The sequence below is a fragment of the Epinephelus lanceolatus genome, chromosome 18, assembly GCF_041903045.1.
Source record: "Epinephelus lanceolatus isolate andai-2023 chromosome 18, ASM4190304v1, whole genome shotgun sequence".
Classification (NCBI taxonomy): domain Eukaryota; kingdom Metazoa; phylum Chordata; class Actinopteri; order Perciformes; family Serranidae; genus Epinephelus; species Epinephelus lanceolatus.
In genome coordinates this window covers 31,452,452-31,471,221 of record NC_135751.1, presented here as the reverse complement: position 1 = coordinate 31,471,221, position 18,770 = coordinate 31,452,452, and the positions used below count along the sequence as shown (strand labels likewise).

General features: G+C 42.1%; 1 protein-coding gene across 1 annotated transcript in view; it reads left to right on the top strand.

Annotated features, from left to right (window-relative positions):
- Positions 1–18,770, top strand: part of nherf1b (NHERF family PDZ scaffold protein 1b) — a 40,798-nt gene that overhangs the window by 9,221 nt on the left and 12,807 nt on the right. The window contains exon 2 of the mRNA XM_033645442.2: positions 18,191–18,364. Within this exon, the coding sequence (XP_033501333.1) occupies positions 18,191–18,364 (174 nt within the window). The remainder of the gene's footprint in view (positions 1–18,190; positions 18,365–18,770) is intronic.

The following is an 18,770-nucleotide window of genomic DNA, read 5'->3' as shown; positions in this document are numbered from 1 at the left end:
ATAAAACCTGCTTATTAGAGAGCTCCAAGCCTTCCACTGCTTTCACCACACATGCTTGGCTTTTTGCATAGAAAGCAGAGTCCTTTAATGAATGGGACGACGTGTTTTCCCTAAGCAAATCATCCTGAAGCTGTTGTGTGGGCGGATTCAGTCTATATTTGTATGGTCTACAATAAATCGACAATGGTCTTTTTTAACTGGATTTCATGGGCTGTCAGTTCAGTGTGTGTCACCTGTAGCAAACCCTGACTCTAACCATGTGTTCCACAGCTATAGTACATTCATGTATTTGTACTTTCCTAACCTTTAATAGGCGTATTCAGCTATGGCTTTCATTATTTGAGCAGGATAACGTCACATCCATGTGACATTCCTATCCGTGTCCTGTCATATCTCCTTCAGCAGGACAGAATCACTTGTTTTCTGAGTTTACATCATCTGATGTCATGTCTTCAGGAATAGCCTGTGGATACAACTTTCTGTTAATAGAATAAACGTCAGCTTTCAATGATCATTTGTCATGCACTAGAGGCAGAAATAGCCACACCTATACCAGCTATTTGAGCCAGGATGGCCAGGGGTGTGTTTCTGGCTGCCTGCTGCTGTCTATGGGACTCTTGGCCTGTGCACACACCCCAGGACGTTTGCGCCAGTTTCCTGTCATTGTTGTTGGTGGAAGACCCCCCCCTCTCTCCTCGCCCGTCGTCTTGATCCTCTTCTCACCCCTCTGGCTTGCACTTCCAGCAGCTTGTAGCAGTAAAACTTCAGCTTAAAGGTTACAGATCTCACCATCGCTGTGTGTCTGAGCAGAAGAAGCAGCTGAAAGCCTGCAGTGAAAGCAGGATATGAACTGAATAAAATGTAACACTGGTTGAATGGCGTGTCGTTCCAGCTACAGACACAGAATCATAAAAGTAAACAGTGTCTCCAGCTGTGTTTGTTGGTTTGCTTATCATTGAAGCCATTGTGACAAAGCCAGGTATTGTTCAGGCTCTGTTTGGGTAAAGGAGTGCGTGTCATTGTGTTTGTCTGCTCAGATATGCTCCATGATTCATTCGGACTTGCTGCACATGGTCGCTTGACGTTTGTTTGTTTGTGTTGCATTTATATTTGTTTTGTGAGGGTGTTTTCAGGTGCGTGTGTGTGTGATAACTTTTGGGAGTCACCCTTCCCTTCTCTTCTTTGTTGAACATCTGACTGTGTGTTTCAGGGAATCAGAGGGTGTCAGGGGCTTCATTGTGTTTCAGCTCAAAGATTTGTGTATTTTAAATGTAACGTGTTTCCCTGCTGCACCTTTTTGTTTATGAGAAAATGGTGGCGCGATCTTAAGTGGTGTTATGTAACATGTACGGGCAGTGTGAAAGGATGATAAATACTAAGAACTGAACAAGTCCCAAAACACTTAAAACATTGTGTGTATGGACCCTTTTACAGCTGACGTCATTGAAAGTCATGTTGGCAATGGAAGTGGCTTTTGCCCCAAGCTATCAAGAGGGTTCAGCTGGCTTTTCACATTAAATTAAAACTGTTGGAGGTATTAAAATGTTCTAATAGCAGAGTTCTACAGACGGGTATCTTAGCTGAAGGGCTGCCCCTTGAAAGTCAGAGATTTGCATCATCAGTCGGAGACCCCACTGTCAACTGAGACTGTTTCCAGTTGTGCAGTCAGTTTTTTTGTTAGTCAGTGTGCTGTGCAGTGTACGTTTGGGGACATTTTGGTCCCCAGATTTTGCTGCGGAGTGGGCGCTCTTGACTTTAACGATACTCTTTGGTACAGACAGCTGCAGACACAATGCAGCAATACATAGGAGGAGAAACTTTCCATTGTAAGGCCCCGAGATAACATTATTTTCTCTCTTCTGCTTAGAAGTGGAGAATTTACAGTTCAGATATTTTATATGACACAGTCTCTGGCTTTTGTTTGATATCTTCTTTCAGCAAAAAAATATTGTTGCACATTTCCGATCCATCATTAGCTCCGTTAGCTTGTTTACCATACTAGATGAATGCTACTGTCATACAGAACGTCCCACTGAGCCCCGTTCAAACTTTTAAACTTTACATGGAAAAAACAAAGCATTGAATACTGGTATTAAACAGCTGAATCTGATTCAAATGACACTGCTTGTAGTGATGGCAGCCATTGTAAACACAAACAGAACACTAAGGTGTCATTTTAAAAGCCTTCAATTTTCTTTACTCAGTTTTAAATACACTTATATGTATGTATTATCGATGCCAACCATTTTACCTAAGTTACTACAAGCATCCAGGGATCTGGGCTGAAAGTCACCAGATGACAGGGTGGTCACTTGGTAAACAGAATATTGGTAGCATCTATGGCTGCAAGCTGTTAAACTTAACTACCACTGAGCTACATTTAAACTATACAAAAATAACCAAAACAACAATCTTATATCGTTCTGTTCTTGTCAGATTCTCTCTGTTTGGTTCTGTGTGTTCATTCAGTATGTGTTTTAGTCACCACCAGCAGACACTGGCATTACAGCACCTCTCTTGTCCAGTGACTCTTACTGAAATAGCTGTTTTTGTGTGTATTATGGGCGGCAATCTCACAGTAACTCATGACTCAGTACTATCAAAATGTCGCCCAAGATAACGACAGTATCACCACTGTTTTGCAAGACAGTCACGCTCAATTCATTGCAATATCTGCAAAGAGGTGAGAATATAAAAGACAATGAAGACATTCTTGTTATCGTGAGAGAAACAGTGTGTACCGGAGTGCAGTATTTGCCTTTTTGGAAGTATTTCAAGGGCAATTTTTGGCCTTTTTATTAGCCACTAAGGGCAGAGAGGAGAGTGGGGAGGACGTTCAGCAAAGGTCTGCAGCCAGACTTCCACCAGAGACAGTGAGATTTCATAATCAGTATCGTAAACCCTCACAGGCCACCAGGGCGACCTGGTATTAGCTTTTTATTCAACAGGAGTTTATATTGGTTAAATGTCAGACAGTCATAAACTGGATAAAGGCTGAGCTGCCCAAAGGCACAGTCGTCGTATCTTAAGCAAAAGGACAGATACAGTTCTACCACATCACAAGAGAACATTATATCCCTCTATTGATTAGAAGCAGAACAAATAATCAATGTCTTTGCAAATCATGGCACCGTCAGTGAGACTTCCCAGTGACGTCAGTCCAAACAACAGCACCACTGTGCCTTCCCAAGACCACTGTGGCCCAGGTCAGGGGTGGAACCTGAACCCTCTGTGTGTGTGTGCATGTGTGTGTGTGTGTGTGTGTGTGTGTGTGTGTGTGTGTGTGTGGGTTGGGTGGTAGGGTCGCTGGTGATCGGGTCTCGTGGGATACTGGACGGAGACTCTACAATGCTACATTCCAGTTCCCACTCCATTCTGCTGAAGGTTCACCACCCTGTTCGGACAATGAGCCGGAGGGCCGCGCCCTGCTGGGGGGTGGAGGGGGAAATGACTGGCTGCTTGCCCTGAAATAGACTCGCCCCCTGCCGTACACCTCCCTTCCCACTGTACAACACACAGATGCCATACATCCAAGACAGAGCCAATAAATGTACACTATACACATGTACATTAAACTCAGGAGATGTAGGAAAGATTGATCCCAAAGTACTTGTTTTTGTTGCAAAATTAAAGACAACCTCAAATAAGCCTCTGCTGTAATTTGAATGTAATGCTAATTAGCATATGTTAGCATGCTAGTAAGTCAGAACATTGTAAACTTACCTCTAAACATACCTGCTTAGCATCAGCATGTTAACATACTGTCACTACCATTAAGCTGAAAGCACTGGTGTGTCAATTACCCCCTCACAGAGATGCTAGCATGGGCGTGGACAGAAAATATCTCAACATAATGGCTGCGGTCATCTATGTATGTTTATTATTTGTGTTATCCACAGAGATAGATGACCGCAGCCATTATGTTGAGATATTTTCTGTCCAGCTACAAAGTATTGTACACACACTTGGAAACTAAATGCATTTATCTGTCACCCTGGGAGAATCCATCACACAAGAAAAGAGATTATTCATTCATTCATTCATTCATCTTCTAACCGCTTCATCCTCTTGAGGGTCGCGGGGGGGCTGGAGCCTATCCCAGCTGACATCGGGTGAGAGGCAGGGTACACCCTGGACAGGTTGCCAGATTATCGCAGGGCTGACACATAGAGACAGACAACCATTCACACTCACATTCACACCTACAGACAATTTAGAGTTATCAATTAACCTAGTCCCCAATCTGCATGTCTTTGGACTGTGGGAGGAAGCCGGAGTGCCCGGAGAGAACCCACGCTGACACAGGGAGAACATGCAAACTCCACACAGAAGGGCTCCCCCACCCGGGATCGAACTGGCAACCCTCTTGCTGTGAGGCAGCAGTGCTAACCACCATACCACCGTGCCTAGAAAAGAGATTAGATTGACTTTTTTCTACTAAAAGTAGCCTCAATTATTCAACACAGCCACAAGTCCGGTTTTAATGAAAGGGATAGTTTAGAAGTGGGGTTGTATAAAGCAGGTCCGGACACAGGGTCCAGATTTCTTCATAGTCATCAGTTCAGGGTCCACATAGTTTAATATATTCAGTGTCATACTTGTGTTTGGCCATGTTGTCAAGCTAGTTTGCTGTTTTCAGTGCTTCTCAAAGTCAAGGATGCTGCGTTGATGGGACGGGTCCTTCTAAATCAGGTCCCACAGAAACTAGGCAAGACCACTGCCCAGCATTTGGTGAACACACATTGGAACAGGCCAGCTAAAGCACAGTTGTGCGTCACCTGAAGAGGCCCTGCCTTCAATTCCAGCAAATCGTGCACAAAGAATTGTGGGTACTTCATGCCCACTGAGGATACACACATGCATCCTTGAAAATTCTCTGAAGGAAGGACCCGCTCCTCATCAAAATTTGAAGGATTCTTGACTTTGGATTCGACGGCGTAGCCTCCTTGAAATTCAGCCATTTAAGCAGATAACAGCACCTCCAAAATAAAAGCTCTGTGCTGGAAATGTATCGTACTTCAAATTTTTTATTTATTTATTTTTTGACATGTTCTCAAGTCACTTGCGGTCCATTCAGAATGGACCTGCAACCCACTGTTGAACCATGACCCACCAGTTGGGAACCACTGTTATAAGACACTCCAAAGTCACTGTATTACATAATAGTAGATGTCAGTTGGCTCCAGCGTTCCATGAGCTAAAATTGCTGTTTTAATCAATGGAGTCTGGTGTCTTTGACAAGATGGGAAACTGAAGCTATTAACAGCTTCCTTATCGGAAAGACTGTGGTGAAAATATTTTAGATATAGCTTACACTTGTACTGTCCCTGATTCCATTTTTAGGTGGCTAAAATACACTTGCTGCTGCCTCCTGGTCACAGCTGTACATTGCTTAACTTGTGTGACGGTACTCCTGCCTGCCTCTCTGAAGTTGGGGCACGCTGACCACCATTTACTGTCGTTACAATACACTGGCAGTACCTCATACAACCGCCCCTTAAAAAAAATCCAGACTATCCCTTTAAAGGGCATGACTTTTTTCTTGTGCTCCACTAACAGCTGTATACAACAAGTGGCAGGGATTGTAGAGCACCATTTATGGAAATGTAGAACTTCAGTTGAGGTATGCTGAAGGAGAGTTACATGAGATGTTTTTTCTTTTGGCGCATGGTTAAATTATAAAAGTGCAGCTATGTTTAGATACACACTTTTATTCTGTTGTTCCCTGACTAAAAAGCTCACAGCACTGGCTGCATTAGGAGCAAATGGTGTTAAAGGTTTGCTCATATGCTACAGGAGTAAATGTAGCGTTGAGCACTTCAACTTTAATGTAACAATAAGGTTCTGCCTCAACGCCCACATTTTCTGTGTTCTGTCTTCCCCTCTTTCTCTAAGTTCATCTCTTACATCAAATATTACAGCACCATGTGTGTGTGTGTGTGTGTGTGTGTGTGTGTGTGTGTGTGTGAGAGAGAGAGAGAGAGAGCGTGTGTGTGTGTGTGTGTGTGTGTGTGTGAAAATGTGGAAGAGAAACTTGTGTAAAATGTTGTTGATCTGATGCTGGTTTCAGGTCTGCGAGGGTGGAGGGTCAGAGACAGGAAGACTGACAAAGGAGATAAAACCGTGATAGGACAAAACTGTCAGTCAGCGTTGGGCTGATCTACCGCAGTCATTATTTTTAAAAACAGAAGCCTGCAGAGTGGATGAACTAAAGATGAAGACACTTGAGGAAAGGCAGACCCTGCTTGCTCTATTTTAAAAGATCTTAAAACGACGGCAAGGCCTCTCTGGTAATCAAGACCACTCCATTTGGTCTTATCAGTGCTTGTACCCCTGCTGTGATGACTGACATTACTTTTCTATTTTCAGGCCTTCCCCCTAAAGAGTCTATTGTAATGGGAACCCTCAGCCGAACCTTTCTTTGGTGTCTTTTGTAGAGCCAGTTTGTCCCATCCTCAGATGGAAGGGGGGACAGTAGGGTGCTTTGTTCCCCCCTCCGCCTGCCTCGCAGCTGGTTCAATGGTCCAGCTAGAAATCCAACACCCCCGTCCTGCCTGAGAGAGTGGTGTGCTCCGTACACTCAAGAGCACAAAACTTGTGCTGCGGTGGTTAAAAAGGAACCAGGTTTACATCAAACATTTATTAAGTCTGTTAAACTGTCCCTGAGGCCGTTAAACTCCGTCAGAAACTACACATGACAATCACAAGGAGAGGGGAGGCCAATAATCTGTCATGTCACTGAGTAACCATGGTGCCTGGCAGCGTGTCACTTTAGCAGTTATTCTTTATGCTGATCAAAGTGGTTAAAGTCATGGGGGAGCTGCCCGCTTTCATTAGAGCGACATGAGGGATGAAGAAAGCAGCAGAAGGAGAAAGAGCAATACATAAAGCTGAAAGAGAGCTATAGAAGACAGATCTGCGTGTACAGAGCAGCTGAGTGTGACAGATTCAGTTGATGATTTGCATGACTTGTGAGTTTACTGGACGTTGGTTAGACGGTTAAAATACGTCAGTGAGGTGTTTACGTAATTATAGGAAATTTCAGCATTTTTTTTTCTGGGCATGTGAAACAAAGAGTAGTTGAGTCAGAGACCCAGAGCTGTGCAGGAAGCCCACAGTAATAGATGTCCTACATGTGTTCTCCTTTATTAAGGCCTGTAGTTACACATCAGTCCGCTGGCCAAGCATGGGGAAAATATGAAATAACTGGCAGGCTGAGTGGCAGAGCTGCAGCCACTGGCATCACACACATGCACTCCTTCACACACCCCTCCATGCCAGAGACTGAGTCGCTTGCAGCCACAGCGCTTCTCTGTCGAGCTGAATCAGCTGGAGAGCCCGACAGATGCAAATCTCCAGTGGCTGAGTCAGAGGGTGATAAACATGATGGATGGTTGTTAAGGAGGTAGTTGGCTGCCTTTTAATGCTCCCTGAGAGGGTTTTAAAGGTGCAAATCAATCAATCTGGCTTGTCAGACACCTGTGGAAGAATCAAGGGCTCTGCAGTAATAAAATCTGAACAGCTAATGGATGGATTGCTGTTAAATGTAGTGCAAATATGAATCCTAAAGACTTTGGTGATCCCCTGACTTTAACTCCAGTGCCACCATAAGGTTCTTATCAGTTTGAAGATGATATGGAGAAATTCTGATATCATGATATTTTTGACCAGGTACCTCGATATCAATATTGCAGTGATATTGTAGGGTTGACTATTGGTGGTTTCACAAAATGTTTACACTGAGATTTTGGCTAAATAATCATCAGTAAAATGGATATAATGACTAAATGGGTAAAGGCAAATAATAAAACAGATAGAACAGTCTTGTTAAGTTCAGAAAATTATACAACTTTACTGTAAGGCAACATTTAAGACAACACTTAAAAGTATTAAGATATCCTAAATTTAAGATGATATATAGTCTCATATCCAACCCAGTCACATTTACACGTTATTATCCAGTGGATATGTTGAATCTTTACATTTCAGCAACACTTTTGGTTTACGTGTGGTTAGGTTTAGGCACAAAAATCACTTGATTATGGCTAGGAAAAGAGCTTGTTTTGGCTTAAAATATCCTGCTGGAAAAGCAGTGATGTCCTGGTCAGTAACAAATGCCATTTGTGGCACTACCTGGCAGGAAGCACTGCAATGTCTCTGTTAAAAATGACCACTTTTTGTGGCACATTACTGGCAGGAAAAGCAGCAATGTCTCGGTCAAAAACAACTTCTCCTTGTGGCACTATCCCGCTGAATAAACAGTGACAGTTTACTTAAAAGCTCTCATTTATGGAGGTGGAAATCCATTGGGAAAAAAAGCCATGGGTCACTAAAATACAGCCACATTTCAGGGCTAAAAAATTGCAAGAAAAAGAGCCACAGTTTGCTAAAAAAAACCATCCATGTTTTTGCAGCCTAAAAAGCTACTAAAAACACAGCAGTGGCTCATTAAGAAAACTGGTTTTGTTGTTTGGTGGTCAAAAGTAACTAGTGGTGTGCAACAGCTTGGCAGGCGTCTCTCCCTAGGTGACACACCACCCACCATCACCTCCACCTCCTGATGACAAAGTCAGCTCATATACTGCGTCACTTAAGAAACGTTGATATGACATGTATGAAATGGGCAAATGTAACACAACTGTGGCTTGCAGAAACATATAATACCAGCATTGGGTTCCTCATATCACAACATTGATATAATGTCAATATACTAATATATAAATAATTTGCTATAGCCAGTCTCATCCCTTGTTATTTGATCTATTAGGTTTGTCTTTCATTCATGTCAACATAAAAAAAAAATTCCCTTTTTTGATTTGACCGACCAAGAAATTCCTTAAAACATCTGTGACCTGTTACAAAAAAGCTGTTTTCAGAGCTGTAATTTGTGTTTTAAATATTCACTGATGCTTTCCAGGCATCAAAGATTTCCAAATATGGTTTTATATAGCATTTTGGAAATGAGTGCTTCATTTTAGACTTAATGAGAAGTAACAGCTTCATATAGAGGTGCTGCAGCTGCATCAGGGGCCTGTAAGTTCAACTATACGTCTGTATCTTATCTATTGTTTATCGCAGCTTCCAGGGGAAAACCAGAAACAAGTCTAAAACAGGGTAACATCAACCTCTGGATAAGGAACCTGTAAACTGTCTAACACACACACAGAGGAACTGTGCGCTGGAGCAGCAGATGCAGTGAGATTTGTGTGACAGCCGTGTGACTCAGAAGTGCGTTTTGAGAATATTAACACAGGCCCTGGTTTTGTTTTGGAGCGATTGGTATTCAAAGCAATCTCTTATATGTAGTTGCCAAATCCTTCTGAAGTCTGTGTAGTGGAGATAGAAACCACACTCGTATATAAGCTGCATGAAAGAGGGTGTATCTCACAGGGGGACCTGTTATGCTCTTTTTCAGGTTCATACTTGTATTTTTGATTTCTACTAGAACATGTTTACATCCTTTAATGTTGAAAAAAACACTTTTCCTCAGACAGTCTGTGCTGGAATACCTCTGTTGACCCTCTGTCTGGTCAGGTCTAGCACCATACTCTTGATTTAATTCACAGAGACAATTACAATGCTATCTGCATTCTCGGCATCTCTGCTTTATCATTGCAGCCGGGGGAATAAGTGCACTTTGTTCTGTGAAAAATCACTTTGAAATGTAAAATTACATCTTCAAAATCAAAATCTGATCCAAAGTCAGGGAAGAATTAACAACATCTGCAACTATGATTACATGTTTCCCTGATGTTAGCATGGAGCTACATGTAGCAGTGTACTTGCAGCCAGGGAATGACTTTAACATAAATTAGAGGCATCTTGAAAAAACAAAATCCAAGGCAACTCTTCTCTGGTGCACAAGTTAAAAGGCCTTTATTAAATGGCTAGTTCATGATGAACATTAAAATCACCAACATGTTTCGGCCTTCATCAGGGTATAAAGCTGCAGGGTTCACAGGTGGCCTAAATGAGGCCCTACTCAGACATGGGTGGAGCCAATCAGCACTCCATTTGCCAGACTGCAGGCATATAAGCAAAACTCCCTTTACACAATGCACTCATAACTAGAAACCTGCATTATAGGGCCAGTAGGCAAACAATGAGAATATAACAGATATAATTAGAAAAAATCACAATAAACCATCAATAGGTCAAATTCTATAAGGAGAACAAAAATATATATATACATAGACTGCATTCAGAAGCAGAAGTAACATATGAAAATTAATAGAATATATACATAAAACACAAAAAAGAGACAACCAAAATAAGAAAAAAAGACACTAAATATATGCAAACAGATATACGAAGCAGGGAATCTTTACATAGGAAGTATTAATTTACAAAAATGGAGTAAGGTCAAGGTCCTCATTAATTCCTGGATGTACAGTAGCTTTCAATTTGAAAATCCATTCCGCCTCTTTTTGATTGAGACTTTTCTGTCTATCCCCTCTTCTATCTGCCTCAGGGATATGGTCAGTGCCCATAGCCAACACAGAGGAGGGGTCATTGCCATGATGTTCTTTGAAATGTTTAGCCATAAGGTAGTCCAGGTTACCTATCCTGATCGCATACTTATGTTCTGCAAGTCTATCTTGTAACCTGCGTTTACATTAGAGGCACTTTCTACTGTGAAAAATTACTAATAAAAGATTCTAAACCATAATCTTCACAAGTGGACATTTTCTAGCAGGATCCTGATCTGAAATCAGGGAGATAATAACAACATCTGCAACCAAGTTTGCATGTTTCCCTGATGTGAGCATGTCACTATATGTAGCCGTGCATATACTGTAAATACTTGCAGTAGCGTGCCTGGAGCAGATGACCATTTAAAGAAATCTGTTAAAAGCTGGCATCATCGTGTCTTGAAAGTAGAAAAAAAAAACAGTTGTAAACAGAGTGTTCAGATCGATCTGAAGCCTGAGGTTTCTCTGAATCAGAAATACTTTATTGATCCCTGAGGGGAACTTGTGATCCATTCCGATAAGAGGTAGGAATAAGAGTATAAAATAGAAGTATGTAAATATCAAAACAAATCAAATTGAATTGAATTGAATTGAATTGAAACTAGTAATTAAGATATAAAAATATTAAAAATAAAATATATTATACAACATATATCAGTAGAATAAACAAGAATACAATTAAAGCAAACATAAGAAATATGTACATTTATGTGCACTCTGCTCGCAGGGATTACTTTTAGATATGATTAACTCATTATTTAAAACTTTGGCCACATTTAATATGAACATCTGACATTGTAACGTTTTATATATGACAGAAAATAGGGAAAAGCATAATACATCCGCTTTAAAGAAATAAGAGGCTTCACAGCAGCAGATATTTACAGTGAAGTAGTTATAATAGACATTTGTCTCAGTGGAAGATGATGTGATGAAATTTCTACTTTCTACATGACAGAAATAAGTTTCACTTTTTTGGACTGTCCAGTGTTACTTAACTTTGTGTGCACCCTAGCCAGTGTTCATACTGTTTCACTAATAGTTGCTTCTGCTAGTTGAATATTTACACCTGTTTACACTTGATACTAAGCAACATTGATTAAGTCAGTTGTTAAACTCAGCTGATGGTCAGTTTCTAGAGTGCTAGAATCATGATACAGAGGATACATGTCATGTACAATCAGTCACAATCTCTGTTGCTCAAGAAAAACACAAACCATAAATAGCTTCAGGGTGTTTCAGAGTGTTGAAACATTATGAAATAAGTGAGATAAAACGGTTCATACACAGCAGCACGCACACATGTGCCATTGTTCACAATGTAAACAACCATTAACTGTTAATGGGGAAATCTGTCTGACAGCAGAGCAGCTCAAGATTCAAAATGTCTGCAGTGAAAGAAGAATATTGAAGTTTTTCAATCTGTCTTTATTGAGTTGAAGAGAAATTTTAAAAGGAACAGTTAGACATTTTAAGAAATACAGTAAACATGAACCCAGTTAGCTTAGCTTAACATAAGGGCTGGATACAGGAGGGAACAGCTAATCCATGTCAGATTTGCCTCGTTACATTCAGAGAAGCTTTTTGATGCCTGGCTTCTTTTATTACACGTCAGATACACTTACTTCATTATCGGCTCACTAGACTCATTTAAGTGTGTTTTACCCTACAGACACTTCATCCTCCACATGCTTATTTATAAAAGCCTCCTTTCCCATGATTTGTGTGCATGTGTATTTTTTTGTGCGTCTGCTTGGGTGTGTTTTGTATTTTAATTTCTCTTTCATGTCAGGAAGTTGAGCCAGCGCAGAGGGAAGCATATTGAGGGAAGATGTGTCAACAGTTCCTGTTCAACACTTCCCTCCTCAAAGGAAAGTTTGTGTCACAGAGAGCATGTGTTCAATCTCGAAATGCTGTTTTTCTGGGCAGAGAGGAACCTTTCACACAATAGAAAAACCGTGTGACTTTGATCTTAAAGTGGCAGTCAGAAATATTGATAATGAGGGTAGCTCTGAGTGTGCCAAATAAGATTTTACACCACACTGACTCAGATTTGACTCAGATTATTTGCTTGATGGTCACAGAAACCTTTTTGATTTTCACCGCCCTGATATAGACTCACAACCTCCAAACAAAATCTAAGGAAGCAGCACAAGTAGATTAATAAGTTTATGTTTTCCTTTCACACATCATGTATGTGCTTAAGGGCAGGGGTGGAGTGAGATGTTGTATACATTCAGGGCTCAAGGAGGGTCTGGAGGCATTCTCCTCAGGGGAGATTTTTTTCCTGTTTACCGCAGGTATAGACCAATTCACAATATTTTTTTGATTTGTTTTTTACAATAACTAGGGCGTAGAATCCCCCAAGCATGTACATAAAATCAAATGGCGCTGTGCAAACGCTGCCTCAATTGATTAGTTTATAGTAGAGTTCTCGAACTGAACTGACCCATGTGAGTGAGGCCGGAAACCAGCCTGTCCGAGATCATCACATAAAATACTTTGCCCGAGCCCAACCAAGTCCGACCCCCCAGAAAGCACTAGTCGGCTTCTAACACTTGGGACACACTTGCTGTGTGGCAGTGCAAGCCATGCACATCTCCAACAGAAAATGGAGCAGCTCAGTTGATCACTTTCCAAACTGTATTTCCCCGCCAGAGAAGCTCCCTGCTCCAGCTGGGAGGAAGGACAGAGAGCCCAGCACGGAGCCTGGCTGCTCCTTCTCCTCATCAATCAATCAATATACAGTCTGTAATATATCTTGGATCTACATTTTAAATAGATAAACCTTAAGGTGCAACCTAGACACATTAGCAGTGATGTAACCTGGGGTCATTGGGGTCTTTCATCATCATACATTCTCTCCCAGGTGACCCATCCAGGGTTGATCAGACCCTGGCCTGTGTCCAGGTAGCTAGTGTGGTCCACATATCACCCCTCTTGATCCACAGCCATCTTGATGCCCTCTCAGCAGCATCAGTGATGTTCCTGATGGCTCTCTTGCTGTGCAGTCCTCTGAACCCCAGTAACTTGAGGGCCCTGTAGAGGGACTGGTAAATCCTCGGCAGTCTTCCATCCATTGCTTTGACATTCAACAGTGTGCTCCTCATACTTGGCCTTCTTCCTCTCAGAAGCCTCTCCCATCTGGTCTTCCCAGTCTTCTTACCAGTCCGAACCGTTGGGCTTTTCGGGACTCATCGGGCTCAAGCCATTTGAGATAATAGAATGCCTAAAAATCTGTACATCATTTAGTAAAAACATGAGTAAGAAAAAATGATCCTGTAGAGCCTTCATTCCTAAAATAGGCAAGAAATGTTCTCATGTTACTATTTTTTGTGTTACATAACGTAGGTAGAGTAGGAATTTGGCTTAAATAGCATTACTCATCGAGAAGTAATGGAACTTTTGCTGAGTTGATTTGCTGACCCATTTAGAGAAACAGAGGGGAAATTACACAACATTAAAGATATTTTCAACACCTAGAAGATTCAGAGCTTGTGAGACAAAGTTCTGGGCTGGATCCCCAAAGGCACCCCCATCCTCCATCCACCTTCTGCTTCGCCAGTGCTGTAAAATGCGGGAAGTGCTCTAAACAAAGCTCTGAGAGGAAGTTCCTGAATTAAGTTGACCTCAGGCCAAAGCTGAGCCTGTCTAAAACAAATAGCTGTACTGGCAGTGTAAATTAGGGTACACGGATTTGTGTTGTTCAGCAGCAGATAAGGACGTTCAGTTTGTTACTGAGAGTATGTGGAGGAGTCATACAGTGTCAGCTCGTAACTTACAGAGCGTCCCGTAAATATTCTGTGGTTGTGCCTTTGATCTGACAAGTGTATATGTAAGTGGCAGCTGTGTTGATCAGATTTACGCTGTGAAGTTATGGAGAACTTAGATTGTATTTGTTGTAAACACATGAAACACAAGCAGACACACACACACACACACACACACGCACACACACACTTGACAGCCAGTGGGTCCTTGGTTCCCCTCCCAGCTTGTGTGTGTTCAGCAGATTCCACAGATTTCAGACCCGCGTGGAGATTCTTCAGCCCTCCATTCCTCTCTGACACAAACCCTCCTCTGTTGTCCCTGCCAGAGCCTCTCTTTGCCCGCACAGGGACGCCTAACGTCAGCCAGGGCACCCAACCAGTGTCAGACAGTCTCATGCCAAGGCTGCAGTGTGACGGCGCTCACTGTTTCATCTGCTTTCACGTGTCCAGCACTGGGAGTATGATCTGAGTAAATCACAGACTGTTCTTTACTGTTACAGGGAGTAGAGCTCTGGCATGAATCTTGATCGTTTGTGCTTCACTCTGCCATCACACCATTAAGTAGAAGGCAGAAAGCTCTGTTAGTTAATTCCAGGCATTCAGAGGAGGGAAGGTCAGTAATAAGAACTAACATTAGCTAAACTAACCATTAACTAGAAAGATAAAAATGCTCAGTCTGTGTTTTGGATTAAAGCCCTCGAAAAGTAAGGTGGTTTCACTTGAAGTTTGGGTGTAACACTTGAGAAACTGAAAGACGCGCAATCAGAGACAATCATTTTTGTATACTGAGATGAAATTATGATGAAACTGTGGCTGTAGGGCTCTTATCAGGAGCACATCTGATCAGCAGGATAAATGTTCAGCACACACTCCAGCTGCTCAGTGGGCTCTTGATGGACACAGAGATGGACAATCTGCATGATGATGAGGACAGAGTACTGTTTGCCAAACTGCTGCTACATTTAAAGGGAAAGTTCAGTGCTTTATGTGGTTCATCCCAAGATTTAAAACAATGCAGAATTCAATAAATGAGGCAATTTTAAGACAATACGAAGAACAATGAAAATAAAGATAAAATACCATCACTGAAGCAGATACACAAAGTTGGCAACTAATTGCCCTGTAGATTGCACTGAGGTACAGCAAATCAAACAATAATAGTAATAATAAAATAAAAGAATACAATAACTGATGACAACAGTGGATAATAACGATAAAAATAATCCAAGGCTTTTTTGAATAGATACGTTTTAAGAAGCGATTTAAAAGATGTCACTGATTCAGCAGCCTCAGATCCTCAAGCAGGGACTTCCAGAACTGAGGAGCCTTGACTGCAAAAGCCTGGTGCACATTTAGTCGCCTTTAGCTTATGTAAGGCTGCGACCTGGCTCATAGGGGAGAAGCATCTCAGTGGTATAGCTGGGGGCTGAGCCATGAAGTGCTAAAAGAGAGGCTAAAACAGGGCTGATGCGGTCATGTTTTCTAGTGTTTGTTAAAAACCAAGCTGCTGCATTTTGCACCAGCTGAAGCCATGAGATGGCTTTTTGGCTCAACCCTGACTACAGTGAGCAATGAGCTGTAATCTAACCCTGAAGAAATGAATGCATGGATGACCTTCTCAAGATCATGTTAAGAGAGAGTACATCTGATTAATCAAAAGAAAGAGAACTGGACAACGCTTGCAATTTGTTTTTCAAAGGAGAGGTCACTTTCAAATATCACACCAAGGTTTTTGGCTGCAGGTTTGACATTTGCAGATAAGAGGCCAAGATGGTTTTGTACAATGGTGATGGATTTAAGAGGACGAAGAGGATTATTTCTGATTTATTGTCATTTAACTGGAAAAGCTTTTGGTGCATCCAGCACTTTATGTCAGACAGACAGGATAAAAGGTGATAAAAATTGCCTTCTTCACAGGTTTTTAATGGAACATATATTGTGTGTTGTGTGCATAGCAATGGTAGTGGATATTGTATTTTGGAAAGGATGCCAACAGAGATAGACCTTTTAGTTAAATAGTAAGATTTGAATGTAATGTTTGTTCCTTATTTTGTTGCTCTTTCTTATCTGCTAGCTTAATATCTGAATCAACTGAGTGTAAGATCACGTCAGTTGTTGCCAGATTTCATGAGAGTATGTTGCTAAGTATGCATGAACAAAGTTAATTGTCTCCTGATTTGTCTGCTTGAAAATATGCAATATCAGTGTCAGAATGTTTAGGAGAATTGTGGTTTATGAAAAATGGGTCCAGTATTTACTTCAGTGTCGATGGGGAGAATGAAACAGTCATAATCTGTACTTACGTTTATTGGAATCCTAATGGGGTGGGGCAGGGGCGAAACCCACGTCACACAAATACAGGAAATGAATCTAAAGTGGGCCGTCTCTGTTTAATAGCCGTCTCTAGCCGGGTACAGTAACTTCCTGGAGTCTCTGCTGGTTGCCAGGCAACTGGTTTTACACTTCGGTTTTTGTACGGATTAAACAAACAAGATATAGCATGTTAAATGTTTGGCTTCAGAGCTGTTGATAGATGTATTTCATCTCCTTTGGGCAGAGCCAGGCTGGCTGTTTCCCCCTGTTCCCAGTGTTTGTGCTAAGCTACGTTAGCCAGCTGCTGACTGTAACGTACAGAGGTATGAATGTTCTCATAACTCGTGGAAAGTGAACAGGTGTATTTCCCAAAATGTCAGTTTTTCTGCAACCCTTCCATCCTAATTAAAGAATCATCATTCCTCCAAGTAACCTCTGTTGGCAGGAAACAAACAAACTGTCGACTAAACTTCAGTGAGTGAGCGCTCTGAATGCTTTTGTTGTTCTGAAAGAGTCTCAGATTGGTCATCAGAACTGATTAACACAAGTGTGATATGTGCAGCACTGTGGGAGCCACCAAAGTACAGTTTTTTTTCCAGGTGCTTCACTGAGAGAAAAAGAGAAAAGTTCATTCTAGGCGGAGGTGGGTGGAGTGTTAGCTCTGAACAATTCTCTTACATAATCCAGTGAAGTGACCATCACTCACCACTTGTGTCAAGCTGTATACAAGAGAAAATGTTGAGTCAGTTGTTACAAAGTCCACAGTTCATTTATGTCCACTGGAGTCATGAAGTAGCTTTAATCAATCAGCCTCTTCTGTAGAAAGTGAGTCAGAATTATTTATAGAGGCTCATTGTGTTCGAGGGTTTGCCTGACAGAGGGCGGGAGCACACAGACGCTCTGATGTGGAGGGAGTGTCAGGTCAGATTTGGTCACATTGACAAAGATTATCTTGACCAGCACTGTGTCTCCTGAGCTCTGTGGCTCCTGTATTTCATATTCTGACCTCTTTGATGACAAAGCCCCTTTTCTAAATAAAGAACCTGCTTCTTCCACTGAGCGGAAGGGAGGCTCTAGGGTTGAGCTTCAGTTTTTTCCTGGATGACAATATGGCTCTAACTCTTCCTGCCATCCCAGAGTGGGACTGGATGGGACAGGGCGAGGGGATGCGGTCAGAGGTCAACGCCCAGCTTCCATTGTCCTCCTCGAAGCCTGGAGCGAGCCGGGCTGCGGACCACACCGGAACTGGTCCCTTCCTCAAGGCCAGAGCAGCGCCGACCCTCTACCCCCTCCCCAAATTCTCTTCCCGGCAGACCTCCAATCATATGCCTCCAGGAGCCTCTTCCTTCCTGGCGAGCAGTTAGGAGTCACGTGGAGTCAAAACAACAGCTTCAGTTCAGACATGATTGTTAAAAACACACAGCACAACATATCAGCATGCAGCAGCCAGCTGTATGTTCAACCTCGGCTTTATATTCATGGTTAACGACTCACTGGAGCTCTCCGTAATCTTTGTGCCTCTTGTTCTTCCTGAGCCCATGGTGGAGGTATTCTTAACACTAATGCTCTGCTCTATATTGATGTATGTCACATCACAGTGTATTAACATATCTGTTTTCCTCTGGTCTCTTCCAGGAGGTGTTGTGCGCTGAGCTGCGGCCACGTCTCTGCATGATCCAGCGAGGGTCAAACGGATATGGCTTCAACCTACACAGTGAGCGGGCGCGGCCGGGGCAGTATATCAGAGCTGTGGATGAGGACTCTCCAGCAGAGAGGGCAGGCCTGCTGGCCAAGGACAGGATAGTGCAGGTACTTAATAAGAACACTGACTGTGAGACCATGCAGGGCAGTAACTCAGTACGGTGTGAAAAGAGGGACATTTATGAAAATTACTATTGTTCTGCTGAGATGATTTTCTTGTTTGGAGGCTCCTTGAACAGAATGCTCAATTTAGGTGTTATGTAAGAAGCTTAAATATAAGTCCTTGGCAGTCTCTTTAATTTAATAGATACAGAATCATCTTTATGAGGAGTAACAGATTGGAGTTACACAAAAATAAGCATCCTGATTAGTCTGCCATATTTCCGTTCCAAGCAGCCTGTTGTGATTTTTTTTTACATGGATAAAAATAGAGAAGAATGGTGTGGCCTGTAATCAGGCCTCACCTACACTGTGAGAGCTGAGGTAGAAAGCCCGTTTACAGTCTGAGAATAAA